Genomic DNA, 18,786 nt, shown 5'->3' on the forward strand with positions numbered 1-18,786 from the left:
ATGAGAACGGGCTGATCGGGGCCGGATCTGACGTCAGACACCCTTCCTGAAAACACTTGGGCATGCCTGCATTTTTCAGGACACTCCCTGTAAACGCTCAGTTGCCACCCACAAACGGCCTCTTCCTGTCAATCACCTTGCGAACGCCCGTGCATTCTGATTTTTCACACCATTCCGTGGCTAACCGGTGAAGCCCGTTGTTGTTTTCCGACGCGTATGAGCATTGCGGTTCATACGCATGTTCAGTTATGACCTGATCACCTGCTGTGTGAATACACCCACCCTATACTGTACGCTGCTCTACATCCCCCTATATACTGCACTAAGGGCCTAATTCAGACCTGATCACAGTCACAAATTTGTTAGCTAAGGGGCAAACCATGTGCACTGCAGGGAGGGCAGATGTAACATGTGCAGAGAGAGTTAGATTTGGGTGGAAAGTGTTCAAACTGAAATCTAAATTGCAGTGTAAAAATAAAGCAACCATTATTTACTCTGCACAGAAACAATATAACCCACCCAAATCTAACTCTCTCTGCACGTTATAACTGCCCCCTGCAATGCACATGGATTTGCCCATTAGCTAACAAATTTGCTGCTGTGATCAGATCTGAATTAGGCCCTTAGCGTGGTCATTCTGAGTTGTTCGCTCTGTAAATTTCTTCGCATCGCAGCGATTTTCCGCTTAGTGCGCATGCGCAATGTCCGCACTGCGACTGCGCCAAGTAAATTTGCTATGCAGTTAGGTATTTTACTCACGGCATTACAAGGTTTTTTCTTCGTTCTGGTGATCGGAGTGTGATTGACAGGAAGTGGGTGTTTCTGGGCGGAAACAGGCCGTTTTATGGGTGTGTACGGAAAAATGCTACCGTTTCTGGGAAAAACGCGGGAGTGGCTGAAGAAACGGAGGAGTGTCTGGGCGAACGCTGGGTGTGTTTGTGACGTCAAACCAGGAACGACAAGCACTGAACTGATCGCAGATGCCGAGTAAGTCTGGAGCTACTCAGAAACTGCTAAGAGGTGTGTAGTCGCAATTTTGAGAATCTTTCGTTCGCAATTTTACTATGCTAAGATTCACTCCCAGTAGGCGGCGGCTTAGCGTGTGCAAAGCTGCTAAAAGCAGCTTGCGAGCGAACAACTCGGAATGAGGGCCTAAGTTTTTACAGCCCCCCTCATACGCTACACTTCATCCCCCTATATGCTGCAGTGTCATTACACCCCCCATATACTGCATTACATCACCCCTGCTGTATATGCTGCACTAAGTCATTACCCCCCATATGCTGCAGTTATCATTGCAGTACACTACACTAAATAATTATACAGATACACAAGACCTACATAATGGGCTACTCAGTACAGGGTGCCCAATTGACAGTAAAATATGCACTGTGCCAAGTCAACATAAATGTGCTACAGGCGCACCGTGGACACCCAGATCTCCAGAGTCTTACCCGAGTCCTGGCAGGCTGGCAGCACATCCTTTCCCGCAGTCAAGCCCCTGGAGATAGCTGGATGTTGCTCCTCAGCATCGTCTCATTACCCCAGCGCACACATTGGGGAGGTCCGCAGGACGCTGAAGAGCATCCGGTCAGAGGTTGTGGTTTCCTGCAGAGCCGCTCTGGATCCTAGGGCCCACCATCTACTGTCAGGATGGTAAGTTTAAGAGACAGCGCAGAGTATATCTTGGACAGGGGCCACACATAGAAAATAAATCTATCAGCCACCCAAGCATAAATATTCAGCCCAGTTGGTGGGCACATGGGTTCCTCTGGGCCCTAAGCAGCCACTTTGGTTGCTTTGTGGTAAATCTATCACTGCTGGGATGTGTAGTTCCACAGCTTGGGAGCCACTTAATGCCCACCTTACATAGACTATAGTCAATTATTTTTAAAATAATAGCCATGTGAGCCTCCTGTTATGAGATATTTATACCACCGATTGCAGAGCCGGCCCTAACCAATATGATGCCCTAGGCAAGATTTTGACTGGTGCCCCCTAGCACCACCGCTAGTTCCGCCTCTGACCCTGCACCCCTTTCCCAGCACCATCACCCCCCACCCAAAGCAGTCCTTTTTTTTTTGTTTTCCTACCCCCTGTAATTTAAATAAGAACAGTGTGCACATTCGGCGCACAGCCCAAAAAGGTATGTGTTTTTGCTGGCAAGGGGCATGGCCACACAATAGTACCCCCAATTCAAATTATGCCTCACAGTAGTGCAACTTTATTCACAATTTATTATGCGATAGTGTCCCTTATTCACATTACATCACACAGTAGTTCCACTTTACCTTATATACCTTACTCCTCACAGTGGTGCCCCTAATTCACATAACATCATACTGAATTGCTCCTTATTCACATTACACCACACCATATTGCTCTTTATTCTCATTACACCACACCATATTGCTCCTTATTCACATTACACCTCACCATATTGCTCTTTATTCACATTAGACCACACAGTAGTGCCCTTTCTATATGTTACGCCGTGGCCACACAGTAGAGCACCTTATACACATAATGCCACACATTGGTAATGCATTTATATACATAATACCACACAGTAATGCCCCTTAAACATATGATACACATTATTAATGTCCTTATAAACATAATGCGCCTTACACATTATGCCAACCTTTATTAATGCCCTTATACATGTAATGTCCCTTACACATATGCCACACATTATTAATGCCCTTATACACATAATGACACATAAAGTTCCTGGCGTGAAACAACTGGCAGCTCTGCTAATGTTGGGTGCCTATTTTTTTTGAAAATGCATCTTATTTGCATTGCTATGTGGCTAGGACACACAAGCAGCTTCTGCTGATTAAAATGATATGCAGCATGCCTATATACTGTGTGCGACTGTGGCTGTATCTGCATACGAAATGCTACACACAGAATATAGGCATGCCGCATATCATTTTAATCAGCAGAAGCTGCTGGTGCCCCTAGGCTTACCAGATGCCCTAGGCAATTGCCTAGTTTGCCTATGCCTAGGGCCGGCTCTGACCGATTGTAAGGGCATCCTAGGAGACACGCCCACTAGCAGCAGGGTGGCCGTGTCACTGATATACTCCTAGTCACTGCTGCTGCCCCCCTGCTTGCTATGCAGACTATCTGCTAAGCTGTGACACACTGCAGTCTCCATCCACAGCATGATACAGCTGCCTATGCAGGGCAGTACAGTCGTATCACAGAAAGTATGCTTTGTTACTGACTGTGGCCCTACAAGGCTTCCATAGCCCTGTAGGACTCTGTAAAAGAGTGAGGTAGACGCATACCCTCCAATTGTACCTTTCGGGCAGGTACAGTACCTTTTTTTTATGGTCTGTACCGATTTTTGGCTCTCCAAACTTCCATTGAAAGTATAGGAAACCCCCTTTACCTGTGGCACTGGCAACGCCTCCTTTCCTAATTTGTACTGATTTTTATGTTTAAAATGTTGGAGGGCATGCTGCCGGCCCGATAGTGACAGTCGGATCGCAGCCACGGCTGCAGCCACATAAAACACTGAACTACCAGGGCTCTGCAACCTGCAGAGGAGGTCTAGGACCCTCAGTGACAGAGTGGCCTGAGGGGAACCTGGCGCTCTGCCTCCTGGCCCAGTCTGCCGCTGTCTACTAACCACACATGAGCGGTGGCCATTGCCAAGGAGGGTTCCGCTCCTAGTAACTTTTGTGGAATGTAGTTCATAGGCTAGAATGGAGGCATTAACTGCTGGGGCCAAACTCTGGAATGCTTTCATTCTGGAGCTTGGCAAATCTGACAGCCCCCAAAGAAACCAATGGCAGGGGCAAACGCAGGATTTGTGAGGGGGGGTTTCCACGCACGTGTGTGTGTGTGTGTGCGCGTGTGTGCGTGTGTGTGTGTGTGTGTGTGTGTGTGTGTGTGTGTGTATATAATGTTGGAAATAAGGTGGCACTCATCAGCAGGCTTGTTATCTTTATAAAACGTCCTTTATTGCGGTCCGCAAAATAACAAGCCTGCTGAGTGCAGCCTTATCTCCAACATTGTATTTGGCAACGCATGCTATAGGAAGGCACCGCAGCAAGTAAATAAGGTATCCCAACAAGTGCCGGGCTATTTTTTCATATATATATATATGCACACACACACACACACACACACACACACACACACACACACACACACACACAATATGAAACACACTCACAGTCGAACTGTAAATTTACACCCACCAACAGCGCCCCCTCACACACCCACTCAGACTGTAGATTACACACACAGACTGGCCCCTCTCACACACTCACACTTTCACACTTACAGTAGACTGCAGACAGACTAACACACACAGACTAACACTGTCCCATACCCCCCACACTCATACTCCTACTGCAGAATACACACTGACTGCAGATTATCTCCTCCCACACCCAGGAAGGCACCTGTAGCAATGGAGGGGCTAGTATTACCTGCCGCCCTGGACAGGGCCGGCTCCAGGCCTACTAGCACCCTGAGCGAGAAAATGTAAAAGCGCCCCCCCCCCCCCATGCGCGCGCCGAAGGCGCGCGCGTCCCCGGAAAAGTGGGTGTGGCCTCTGGAAAAGTGGGCGTGGCCTCATAACTTCATATCATCAAACTATAAACATATTTTCACACAATTAGCAGCCTTACACATAGCCACAGTAGTGTTCCTTACACACAATGTCTCCAGTATAGTGCCAGATACACATGACATGCCCCGCAGCAGTGCCAGCTACACATGACATGCCCCGCAGCAGTGCCAGCTACACATGACATGCCCCGCAGCAGTGCCAGCTACACATGACATGCCCCGCAGCAGTGCCAGCTACACATGATAGTGTTCACTTTTTAGGGCATGGTGCTGATCACAGGGAGGGCACATTTTTAAGTTAGGAGGGCAAAATGATGTACATACTGCTTGTTGTTCCCATACCTATATGTAAAAGAATGGACAGTGCGCGCCGAAGGCGCGCAGCAAAAATTAAGGGGAGTTACTTCGTGGGGAAGGTACGTGGCCACATAATAGTGGCAATTTGCATTACACCACACAGTAGTGCAGCTAATACACACTGCACCAGGTAGAACCTCCTATACACTTTGCGCCAGGCACAGCACTGAGACACATTGCCTAGCCACAGACGCCTAGCGGGAACACTACATGACACGCCCCCCAGCAGTGCCAGCTACACGTGACATGCCCCCCAGCAGTGCCAGCTACACGCGACAAGCCCCCCAGCAGTGCCAGCTACACGCGACATGCCCCCCAGCAGTGCCAGCTACACGCGACATGCCCCCCAGCAGTGCCAGCTACACGCGACATGCCCCCCAGCAGTGCCAGCTACACGCGACATGCCCCCCAGCAGTGCCAGCTACACGCGACATGCCCCCCAGCAGTGCCAGCTACACGCGACATGCCCCCCAGCAGTGCCAGCTACACGCGACAAGCCCCCCAGCAGTGCCAGCTACACGCGACATGCCCCCCAGCAGTGCCAGCTACACGCGACATGCCCCCCAGCAGTGCCAGCTACACGCGACATGCCCCCCAGCAGTGCCAGCTACACGCGACATGCTCCCCAGCAGTGCCAGCTACACGCGACATGCCCCCCAGCAGTGCCAGCTACATAAATGGCCACAGAGTGCCAGATACATAAGTGCCCACACAGTGCCAGATACATAAGTGCCCCCACAGTGCCAGATATAAAAATGCCCACACAGTGCCAGATATGTCCCCACAGTGCCATATATAAAATTGCCCCCACAGTGCCAGATATGCCCCCACAGGGCCAGATACATAAATGCCCCCAGTGCCAGATACATAAATGCCCACACATTGCCAGATGCATAAATGCCCCCAGTGCCAGATGCATTATTGCCCCCCACAGTGTCAGATACATTAATGCCCCCAGTGCCAGATATGCCCCCACAGTGCCAGATATGCCCCCACAGTGCCAGATATGCCCCAGTGCCAGATATGCCCCAGTGCCAGATATGCCCCCACAGTGCCAGATATGCCCCAGTGCCAGATAAATAAATGCCCCCCACAGTGCCAGATAAATAAGTGCCCCCACAGTGCAGATATACCCCCACAGTGCCAGATACATAAATACCCCCACAGTGCCAGATACAGAAATGCCCCCACAGTGCCAGATACATACATGCCCCCACAGTGCCAGATACATACATGCCCCCACAGTGCCAGATACATACATGCCCCCACAGTGCCAGATACATACATGCCCCCACAGTGCCAGATACATACATGCCCCCACAGTGCAGATACATAAATGCCCCCACAGTGCCAGATACATTAATGCCCCCTCACAGTGCACAGATAAATGCCCCCCCCCGCAGTGCCAGATAAATGAATGCCCCACACAGTGCCAGATAAATGCCCCCACAGTGCCAGATACATAAATGCCCCCACAGTGCAAGATTCATAAATGCCCCCACAGTGCAGATATGACCCCACAGCGACAGATATGCCCCCACACTGTGCCAGTGCCCCCACAGTGCAGATATGCCCCCACACAGTGCCAGTGCCCCCACAGTGCAGATATGCCCCCACACAGTGCCAATGCCCCCACATAGTGCCAGTGCCCCCACAGTGCAAGATTCATAAATGCCCCCACAGTGCAGATATGACCCCACAGCGACAGATATGCCCCCACACTGTGCCAGTGCCCCCACAGTGCAGATATGCCCCCACACAGTGCCAGTGCCCCCACAGTGCAGATATGCCCCCACACAGTGCCAATGCCCCCACATAGTGCCAGTGCCCCCACAGTGCCAGTGCCCCCACACAGTGCCAGTGCCCCCACACACAGTGCCCGGCCCCGACGATCCCAACATACCTGCGGCGACGCTGGGAGGGGACGTGCTGCTGTTGAGCCTGAGGGCCACCGACTGTTCCCGGCCGCTTGGTGCGCGCTGCGCGGCGTCTGACGTCAGACGCCGGCGCCGCGCCGCGCAGCGCACAGTTTTGAAAGGCCGGGGACGGCGGGGAGAGCTGCCTGCAGTGTACAGGGCCGGCTCCAGGTAAGACTATGGCGGCGCCAGCGCGCGGCGCCCATTAAGGGTGGCGCCCCGCGCGGCCGCTCTAGTCGAACGTGCCTAGAGCCGGCCCTGGCCCTGGACATCATCCGGAGACATACAGAAGCCCCTTCCATGCCACCGCTTCATACTTCACTCCTGCGCCCGATCTACAGTAAGCTGTAGCGGGGACGAAAGCTGCCGCCGGGGAGACTCGGCCTGCTAAACTGCACCTCCCCTTCTCCTTCGGGAGCTTGGCAGCTGGTGTTAATAGGCTGCATGTTGAGGAGAGGGGGGAGCCACTCTTTCAGCGCCGCACTCCTCCGCTCTGACGGCTGCTCGGTGACTCACAGCCGGCTCCTCACTCACCAGCCAACCGAGCTCATGTGCCTGGCCAACTCCGCCTGTCACAGAGGGGGGGAATCAGTGCGCTGCAGCAGTAGATAGGGTTATCAGGGGGGGTTTCTAGGTACTCAGAAACCCCCCCTGCGTGCGCTAGGAATGGGGACTACTGATGGAAATGGAGGGACCACAGACAAGGGCACATCGAGAAAGGAGAAGGCCTGTGTGTAGTCTGCGCCTGGGCCCACTTCTCTCTAGCCAGCAGATCAATAGACTCTTGGCACTAGGTCACTAGGAGACCCTAGCTCAGTCCCAGAGTTTAGTACACGTGCGCAAGTCTCTGGGAAAACGGTGCGGCTGCAATTTTTTCAGTGATATTCCTTCTATGCATGTACAAAAAAAGTGGGGAAAATGGCCACAACACCATACCCGGCGTCAGTATGGTGACCGGAAGGATCCCAAACGCCAGTCACCCATACTCAACCCATTTCCAGGTATCCACTGAAAATAAGATTTTACTTACCAGTAAATCTATTTCTCGTAGTCCGTAGAGGATGCTGGGACTCCGTAAGGACCATGGGGAATAGACGGGCTCCGCAGGAGATAGGGTACTTTAAGAAAGCTTTGGACTCTGGGTGTGCACTGGCTCCTCCCTCTATGCCCCTCCTCCAGACCTCAGTTAGGAAAACTGTGCCCAGAGGAGATGGACAGTACGAGGAAGGATTTTTGTAAATCTAAGGGCGAGATCCATACCAGCCACACCAATCACACCGTATAACTTGTGATAAATTTACCCAGTTAACAGTATGAACAACAACATAGCCACGGTTCCACCGAAAAACTATAACATAACCCTTATGTAAGCAATAACTATATACAAGTCTTGCAGAAGAAGTCCGCACTTGGGACGGGCGCCCAGCATCCTCTACGGACTACGAGAAATAGATTTACCGGTAAGTAAAATCTTATTTTCTCTAACGTCCTTGAGGATGCTGGGACTCCGTAAGGACCATGGGGATTATACCAAAGCTCCCAAACCGGCGGGAGAGTGCGGATGACTCTGCAGCACCGATTGAGCAAACAGGAGGTCCTCCTCAGCCAGGGTATCAAACTTATAGAACTTTGCAAAGGTGTTTGTCCCCGACCAAGTAGCTGCTCGGCACAACTGTAATGCCGAGACCCCTCGGGCAGCCGCCCAAGAAGAGCCCACTTTCCTAGTGGAGTGGGCCTTAACCGATTTCGGTAACGGCAATCCTGCCGTAGAATGCGCCTGCTGAATCGTGTTACAGATCCAGTGAGCAATAGTCTGCTTTGAAGCAGGAGCGCCAACCTTGTTGGCCGCATACAGAACGAACAAAGCTTCAGTCTTCCTGATTCTAGCCGTTCTGGTCACATAAATCTTCAAAGCCCTGACTACATCCAGGGACTCGGAATCCTCCAAGTCCCGTGTAGCCACAGGCACGACAATAGGTTGGTTCACATGAAAAGATGAGACCACTTTTGGCAGAAAGTGAGGGCGAGTCCTCAACTCTGCCGTATCCACGTGAAAAACCAAGTATGGGCTTTTATGTGATAAAGCCGCCAATTCGGAAACACGTCTTGCCGAAGCTAACGCCAACAACATGACCACTTTCCACGTGAGGTATTTCAACTCCACAGTTTTGAGTGGTTCAAACCAAGGTGACTTGAGGAAACGTAACACCACGTTAAGATCCCAAGGCGCCACCGGAGGCACAAAGGGAGGCTGAATATGCAGCACTCCCTTCACAAAGGTCTGTACTTCAGGAATAGAGGCCAATTCTCTTTGAAAGAAAATGGATAAGGCCGAAATCTGGACCTTTATGGACCCTAATTTTAGGCCCAAAGTCACTCTGTTTGAAGGAAGTGAAGTAGACGGCCCAAATGGAACTCCTCCGTAGGAGCAGCTCTGGCCTCACACCAAGAAACATATTTCCGCCATATACGGTGATAATGTTTTAACGTCACATCTTTCCTAGCCTTGATCAGGGTAGGAATGACTTCCTCCGGAATCCCTTTTTCCGCTAGGATCCGGCGTTCAACCGCCATGCCGTCAAACCCAGCCGCGGTAAGTCTTGGAACAGACAGGGCCCCTGCCGCAGCAGGTCCTGCCTTAGAGGAAGAGGCCACGGATCCCCTGCGAGCAACTCTTGCAGCTCCGAATACCAAGTCCTCCGTGGCCAATCCGGAACAATGAGTATTGTTCTGACCCTGCTTCTTCGTATTATTCTCAACACCTTGGGTATGAGAGGAAGAGGAGGAAACACATAGACCGATCTGAATACCCAAGGTGTCACCAGAGCGTCTACCGCTACCGCCTGAGGGTCCCTTGACCTGGCGCAATACCGCTTTAGCTTTTTGTTGAGACGGCATGCCATCATGTCGATTTGAGGCAGTCCCCAACGATCCGTGATCTGTGCGAAGACTTCTTGATGAAGTCCCCACTCTCCTGGATGCAGGTCGTGCCTGCTGAGGAAGTGCGCCTCCCAGTTGTCCACCCCCAGGATGAACACCGCTGACAGCGCGCTTACATGGCCTTCAGCCCAGCGTAGAATCCTGGTCGCTTCTGCCATGGCCATTCTGCTCCTTGTTCCGCCTTGGCGGTTTATATGAGCCACTGCCGTCACATTGTCTGACTGAATCAGAACCGGGTTTTCTCCGAAGCAATTCCTCCGCTTGATGCAGGGCGTTGTATATGGCCCTCCACTCCAGGACGTTGATGTGGAGACAAGACTCTAGGCTTGACCAGAGACCTTGGAAATTTCTTCCCAGTGTCACTGCTCCCCAGCCTCGGAGGCTTGCGTCCGTGGTCACCAAGACCCAGTCCTGAATGCCGAACCTGCGACCTTCTAGTAGGTGAGCACTGTTCAGCCACCACAGGAGAGATACCCTGGTCCTGGGAGACAGGGTGATCCTTTGATGCATTTGTAAATGGGACCCGGACCACTTGTCCAAGAGGTCCCATTGAAAAGTCCTGGCATGGAACCTGCCGAAAGGGATGGCCTCGTAGGAAGCCACCATCTTACCCAGGACCCGCGTGCAATGATGCACTGAAACCTTTTTTTGGTTTAATAGGTTCCTGACCATGGCTATGAGTTCCTGAACCTTTTCGATCGGAAGAAAAACCTTTTTCTGGTCTGTGTCTAGAATCAGCTCCAAAAAGGTCAGACGCGTTGTAGGGACTAGCTGGGACTTCGGTATATTAAGAATCCAGCCGTGTATCTGCAACGTCTTCATGGACAGAGACACGCTGTCCAGCAACCTCTCCCGAGATCTCGCCTTTATGAGGAGATCATCCAAGTATGGGATAATTGTGACCCCCTGCCTGAGCAGGAGCACCATCATTTCCGACATTACCTTGGTGAAAATTCTCGGGGCCGTGGAAAGCCCAAACGGCAACGTCTGAAATTGGTAGTGACAGTCCTGCACTGCAAATCTCAGGAACACCTGATGCGGGGGGAATATCGGAACATGAAGGTAAGCATCCTTTATGTCCAGGGACACCATTTAATCCCCCCCTCCAGGCTGGCGATGACCGCCCTGAGTGATTCCATTTTGAACTTGAACCTCTTCAAGTACAGGTTCAGAGATTTCAGGTTTAAAATGGGTCTGACCGAACCGTCCGGTTTCGGGACCACAAACAGGGTTGAGTAATATCCCTCTCCTTGCTGGAGATGAGGAACTGTGACAATCACCTGTTGAATATACAATTTTTGGATTGCTGCCAACACTAGCTCCCTCTCTGACGGGGAAGCCGGCAGAGCCGATTTGAAAAATCGGCGAGGAGGCAAGTCTTCGAATTCCAGCCTGTATCCCTGAGAAACAATCTCTAATGCCCAGGGATCCACCTGCGAGTGAACCCAGACGTGGCTGAAAAAACGAAGACGAGCCCCCACCAGATCTGCCTCCCCTCGGAAAGCCCCAGCGTCATGCGGTGGACTTTGCAGACGCAGGGGAGGACTTCTGCTCTTGGGAACTAGCTGTGTGCAGCTTTTTTCCCCCGCCTTTCCCTCTGGCAACAAAGGATGATCCACGTACCTTCTTGTTTTTATTGGAACGAAAGGACTGCATTTGATAATGAGGTGCCTTTTTTGTATGCTGCGGGGGGACATAAGGTAAGAAATTTGACTTACCAGCCGTAGCCGTAGAGACAAGATCCGAGAGGCCGTCTCCAAACAACTCCACCCCTTTGTAAGGCAAGGACTCCATATGCCGCTTTGAATCGGCATCTCCCGTCCACTGTCGGGTCCACAAGAGCCGCCTAGCAGAAATAGACATAGCATTTATTCTGGAGCTTAATAAACAAATGTCTCTCTGAGCATCCCTCATATACAAGGCAGCATCTCTGATATGCTCTATGGTCATTTGAATGGCGTCCCTATCTAAGGTGTCAATTTCCGTAGATAAGGATCTGCCCATGCCACAACCGCACTACAAACCCAGGCCGACGCCATAGCCGGTCGAGCAATAGTACTGGAATGATTGTAAATGTGCTTTAAGGTAATTTCTTGCCTGCGATCAGCAGGTTCCTTGAGGGAAGCCGTATCCTGAGAAGGCAGTGCCACCTTTTTGGACAAACGTGTCAGCGCCTTGTTAACTTTTGGCGAAGATTCCCAGCGTATCCTATCAGTTTGTGGAAAAGGATACGCCATGAGAATCCTTTTGGGAACTTGTGGTCTACTATCCGGAGATTCCCAAGCCTTTTCGCACAAGTCACTTAATTCAAATGAGGATGAAAAAGTGACTTCAGGCTTTTTCCCTTTATACATGTGTACCCTCGTGTCAGGGACAGGGGGTTCCTCAGTAATATGCAAAACCTCTTTAATGGCAATAATCGTGTACCGTATACCCTTAGCCACCTTCGGCTGTAATTTTGCATCTTCATAGTCGACACTAGAGTCAGTATCTGTGTCGGAATCTGTGTCATCGACCTGAGATATGGTGCGCTTCTGAGACTCCGAAGGACCTGGCGCCCCAGGGACAGGCATGGACTGGCTACCTGACTGATCCCTAGCTTCTGCCTTGTCTAATCTTTTATGCAATAGATTGACATTTGCATTCAAGACATTCAGCATATCCACCCATTCCGGTGCCGGTGTTGCCGACGGCGACCTGACATTCAAGCACTCCCCCTCCACATTAAGCGAGCCTTCCTCGTCATACATGTCGACACACGCGTACCGACACACTTCACACACACACACAGGGAACCCCTTTCCTGAAGACAGTATCCCTGTCAAGGCCCTTTGGAGAGACAGAGAGAGAGTATGCCAGCACACACCCCAGCGCAATAACCCTGGAGACCAACACAAAATGTTTTTCCCCAGCAGCGCTGTATAATATGTAAACCGCCAATTATGTGCCCCCCCCCCCCTATCTTTTAAGCACCCTTTCACCGTGTGTAAGCAGGGGAGAGTCCGGGGAGCTTCCTCTCAGCAGTGCTGTGGAGAGAAAATGGCGCTGGTGAGTGCTGAGGGAGAAGCCCCGCCCCCTCGGTGGCGGGCTTCTGTCCCGCTCAAACTTAGGAAAATATGGCGGGGGCTCTTTTATATACATGTACAGAGCCCACCTGTACATGTACATAGTCTTTTTGCCATGCAGAGGTTTATATTGCTGCCCAGGGCGCCCCCTGCGCCCTGCACCCTTACAGTGACCGGAGTATGTGAGGTGTATGGGAGCAATGACGCACAGCTGCAGTGCTGTGCGTTACCTCAGTGAAGCTGAAGGCTTCTGCCGCCTGACGACTTCTGTCTTCTGTACTTCTAGCTCTGTGAGGAGAACGGCGGCGCGGCTCCGGGGGTGGACGCCCAGTAAGAACCTGCGTTCACCCCCTCTGGAGCTAATGGTGTCCAGTAGCCGAGGAAGCAGAGCCTATCTTTGACAAGAAGGTCTGCTCCTCTCTCCTCAGTCCCTCGATGCAGGGAGCCTGTTGCCAGCAGTGCTCCCTGTGAAAAAGCAGTAAAAGGTAGAAAAAAAAAATCCAAACAAAAATGCTTCTAGGCAGAGAACTCTGGAGAGCTCTCTGCAGTGCACCCATCTTGCTCTGGGCACAGTGTAAAACTGAGGTCTGGAGGAGGGGCATAGAGGGAGGAGCCAGTGCACAACCAGAGTCCAAAGCTTTCTTAAAGTGCCCTATCTCCTGCGGAGCCCGTCTATTCCCCATGGTCCTTACGGAGTCCCAGCATCCTCAAGGACGTTAGAGAATTAGGGGGTATTCGGGAGTTATGCCACAAATACTGAGTGATAAATAGGTCACTTATAGTCATCCAACACTAAAAAATAAATAAATATATATATATAGGAAATGATCAACTATTAACACTTAAGGAAGCACGGATTGCCAGTATATAAGAATATAGTAACTGCTGTTTGCATGTAAAGTCCTCTAGAAAGCTAATGTTAACATATTCCTTTGTGGAACGATAAAGGCTGCACAATTCACTGCAACACTGTAAATATATGTCTAGAGAGAGAACAAGGTCTGTGCGTCATTAACTCTGCAAATGTTAGCTGCCCTGTTATCATCAGCAAAAAGGCACAAAAAGGAATCCAAATGAACATAGCACTAGAGCAGCTTACACTGACTGGTGCCAGTCTCACCCACCAATATTTCTACTCTTATGCCAGCTATGGCAGCAGCCTGCTAGTGTAATAAGCAACAGCCAGCCTTCCAATGATTGTGCTCCCGGGGGAAACCTTCCATGTGAGTGGGAACACAGTGATAAAGCAGCATCACTTATGGTAGGTGGATAATATATGCTAATGAGGCCGGCAGTGTGCGAGTGCCCCGGGCGGGGAGGTGCTGCCGGCACACAGTGAATAGACTGGGCATTGCGTGCTGCTGCTGCTGCTACTACTGACAGCTCGGATATTTAAAGCACACAAGGGGGCAGGAAAACACACACACTTCTCGGAGCTGCTGGTAAAACACGTTTCCCACCTCTCTCCAATCTTTCATTTCTCTGTCTGCAACTCCATCCAGCGGGGGGCTGCAATACACATACAAGGCAGTGAGTGCAATACGGGAGAAGGGGAGAGAAAGCAACAAGTCCCTATAGACTGCAGTATCCAGACCAGTGACCTGCAGCCGGCACCACAGACTGCATCCATCCCAAGTGACAACCAGGGAACCAAGTTCAGTGGCCACCCCTCTGCACTGCCCACTAGTGACCACCTCTGTGCACAGCACAGCGTACACTGACCAGCAGTGTGCAGAGGCAGAGCCTGTGGCCAGCAGTATACAGTGACCACTTGCTTGGCTAGTCAGGAGGACCGGAGAGTGGCCAGTGCCACTCTGCAGACTTACCGTAGTCTCCTCCAGCCTCCTGCAGTACAGTACCTGCTTCTCTCCCACCTCTGCTGGATCTCTCACATGATAGTGTCCTGCTGAGAAACTCGCCGGCATCTATTCTCATTGCTACACCGAGCGGAGACTCTGGGACTAGGCGAGATGTTGGTAAAGGGAGAAGCTGGGCATAAAATGCACAACTACTCGGTATGTAATGGGGGCAAATCGGAGGATGAAGCCGGCAGCTGGAGAAAGACTGTGCCCAGTGTATTGGCTCTTGTGCTGTCTCTTCTTTCCTTGGCATCCTGTCTGTACCTGAACGTGAAGAGCATCGACCTGCAGGGCAGGATGTGGGCACTAGAGCATGGGCAATCTGGAGAGGTCTTCCATGTGCCGGGATTATCTGTGGATCAGCTCAACTCCATAGTCCAAGAGAAGGTGGACCGGCTTCTGTCCCAGGTGTGGATGCTTTATATTGCTCTTACAGTACACGATCAGCACTTTGGGGGCTAATATCCCTATTGAGCAAAGTTCTTTGGAGAAAAAAAGTTGTGTAATCTGTATTATAGCATGCTCATTTATAGCCACGTTTAAATTAATGTTTTAGAGATATTATTTTAATTTTGTTTTCATTAGAAAACCCCAAAACAATAATTACCACGCTGTAATTGTATGAGGGATACTCTGTCAATGTTATCTGCACAGTTACTCGTCTCACTGTGGAAAAACGTGAAATATTAATAATAATAATGCAAGGTATAAGCCCATAAATAAAAAACCAAATAGCCCAAACAGCCTGCTGGTGTACCTGAATCTGAAGAACACACCATTCATTCCTACTACAATTATTTATTTATTTGTCAATATTTTTCTATATTCTTTCATTTATAGACGTTGTTATGGTACTTGATCCAAGCATCCACTACAGTACATTAGATTGCTACCCAAACAGTTTAGGATAATGATCCAGTCCACTTTACAGTATATACATGATAGAGTATAATATACATTCCACATGCATATATTAGTCCATGGTAAAAAAAAAATACTGCTAATATTTATTCACAAAATAAATGTGTTACATACATTAGTCATCAATTACACTATAATAGTTTCTTATCCAAGCCATGTTTATTAGTGTACAAAGTGTAAAGTATTAAGAAATATTAATAGTTGGAAAAGCAACTGCGACACCTTAAGAACAAGGTTTGCCTTGTAAATGAAACTATAAAGTTAGAAAAATATTCATCACTCATACATTAATATTTAATACAGCAGCTGTCCAATAACACACCTTATTGGGTTAAATATTTGGCACATGAAACATTTGCTACATTGTCTACTGAAGTGTGTTTTTTTAATAGGTAAAATGTGCACAAAGAAGGTCTAGTAATCATAAACAAATGAAATGACAAACAGCATATTAGTTTTTTTTCCCCTGGGCTAGACCTGTGCAAGTCGTAGATTTTCTACAATGTATTTTCAAAGTTTTTTCCTCCTCAACATTCTGTTACTCCTTCACCAGAGAAATACCCTTAATCAAGTGTATTTCACAGAATAATCAGCACTGTATCATTCTTCCTGCCAAACGGGTTGTTTCCGATCAAAATGGACACAAATCAAAAACATAAAAGGTCACCAAAAGAACGCTGACTCAAACTCCATTTGGATGGAATCCTTCAGGAACTCATGGAAAACATGTTCAGATGCAGGCTGCGTCACCGCTTAAGCACTGCCCTGTCAACTCTGTTTGATTTGGGCACACATTAATGCAGCCTGATCAGACCTAAATCTGTATCTGCCTATAAACATGCACCTGACATACAATTTCATTGGGCTTTAATCCTAGCCACATTGTAAGCTCTTGCAGGCCAATCTTTTAATAAACTCCCAAAATATTGCACTACAGTATGTACAGTATGATGATAGTTCTGAAAAAAAGGATCATAGTTTGATCTGTCCAAATGAAAATCAAGTTGGCTAGTAATCCCCATTGTTGTATATGGGGTAATCAATGAGTTTAGGCTAGCGATTATTATTTATTATACATAGTTATCTAATTGATCTACAAGACACCTAAACAGTTGGATCTCAATGATTTGCTTTTATGCATGCTGTGCCATACTGCTTACAGATCCTCTCACTCAAATACTGCAATGTATTACCAAACTGTATAGTATGCATTTTCTTTATGTGTTTGATGTTGTTGGCCGATTTCTTGCAAGCTTTACTAGCAATCTCTATGTAGGTATATATCTCCTAGAAGCATAATCAGATAGCATAGAACAATCTATACATGATAATGTGATATGCTTTGCTTGTCACTATGCGGAGGTGCATGAATGGCTGCTATTAGAATTTCACACTCATTCGCTTTGAATTCTTCATTGAGTTCATCTAGCCAGTGATTTTATCAATTTGTTTTGTGAATTTGGTCATATGATTCAGCAAGAAATGTGAATGATAATTTTAGCTCGGTTTTACCTATTCGGTTCCTCAATTGCAGTGTTAAAGGTCGTTATATATTCTGGAATCAGAACCTGTCTTGACACGAGCGAACAGGCATCTGTCAGTGGGCACTGTGCTGTGCTTGCTTTTACATGTGACGTTCTACTTGTTATAATCGACACTTGCTGTTTGGCATGTCTCACCTTAAGAAGCACAGCAGAAAGGCTATCAGTAAAGTTAACACTGCATGATATAAAGTGAATGTTTTGATGACCTAAGAGTGCTAGAATTACTGCCCTCACTATCTCACGCTTGATTTATTTGCTTGTTAAATCTAAGTGATCATGTAACCCCTATCTTACAAAATATTAACCGTGGAGTGATCTGCTATTTGAACTGGGAGGGAGTGCACGTCTGGATGAGGTTGAACTTGACAAGTATTTGAATTGCAGTGGGCCAATAGTTCATTTCTCTATACTTTTTAATACTACTCTCTAACTACAGCATTGGGTATTTCATGTTGTGTGAGCAGAAATGCCTCAGCAAAAGACATTATTACAGTAATGATGTAAGTTGGGTTTGTCAGAAGTACAGAATTGGACTTAAAATAAAAGGGAGACCTGGCATTTACATTGTAAATTGAAGACATCTGCTGTAGACCTCTGCTCTAGACTAATAACGGGACTGCTGTTAATGTGGCATGAATTTAGGATCACTTGAAAAGGGCAGATATTACACAACCAGGTTGTGTTTCCCAGACTTGACAACACCTTGCCTACATATATGTATGTGAGGCCTATATATAACCAAGATGCTGTTCATTTAAGCAAAGATACTGTAATAGCTAAGCTTACAAATACACGCAGAAGTAGGCTGTACAATTGTAACTTCAAGTTCCTTGAAGTACTGTAAGTTGGAGGATGATTCAGACCTGATCGCTGGGTTGCTAAAATTGCTGTGCTGTGTTCAGATAGTCGCCGCCCAAAGAGAGTGTTTATTCGCCGGGCAAGTGTGCGATCGCATGTGTCCGCCGAGCTGCAAAAAAAAACCTTAGTCAGTGTGTAAGAGGCACGGGGGTGGGGACCTGGGGAAGGAATACGGCGCGCTCACTTACCAGGCCTACGTACTTCACGCTTCCCGTCCTCCACCTTCAGTCCGTCGAGGTAGCTCAGACGATACTGGCACACGTCCAGACACACTGAAGAACTTCCTGGGGTGACCTGAAAAGAATGGGGGACACACTACGCAGGGGTGGCCTACACTGGGCTCAGTGAAGGGTCATCATTGGCACTTGTGGCCTCAGACTGGGTGCCCCCGTAGTGGTGCGAAGCACCAGGGGCGACCCTGAACGAAAACGCCCACAGGGGAGGTGGGGGAGGGGCAACATACACCACGAACACACACGAAACACCTTTATGCTCACCAGCTATATACTTGGCTTCCGCCAGACGACTGGCCCTTCTTCTTCTTTGCTCCTGTAAGAGAACACACAACACAGCCCACGGGACGTGGCGCTGCTTACGCTTTATGACGGAGAGACACTTATACAGAGGTTATAGCATGACACCGTAATACTGTTTCAACCTTGTGGTACTCACCAACGCGTACTTCCGACAGCCTACCTTTCATGGGGGCCTGGCTGTGGGGAAAACTGAGAAC

General features: G+C 49.0%; 1 protein-coding gene across 1 annotated transcript in view; it reads left to right on the top strand.

Annotated features, from left to right (window-relative positions):
* The first annotated feature begins 14,132 nt into the window (after positions 1–14,132).
* LOC135049872 (collagen alpha-1(XXV) chain-like) overlaps positions 14,133–18,786 on the top strand; it is a 343,396-nt gene continuing 338,742 nt past the window's right edge. The window contains exon 1 of the mRNA XM_063955824.1: positions 14,133–15,138. Coding sequence (XP_063811894.1) covers positions 14,842–15,138 — 297 coding nt within the window. The 5' untranslated portion in view covers positions 14,133–14,841. The remainder of the gene's footprint in view (positions 15,139–18,786) is intronic.

Source organism: Pseudophryne corroboree, chromosome 1 (genome assembly GCF_028390025.1).
Source record: "Pseudophryne corroboree isolate aPseCor3 chromosome 1, aPseCor3.hap2, whole genome shotgun sequence".
Classification (NCBI taxonomy): Eukaryota; Metazoa; Chordata; class Amphibia; order Anura; family Myobatrachidae; genus Pseudophryne; species Pseudophryne corroboree.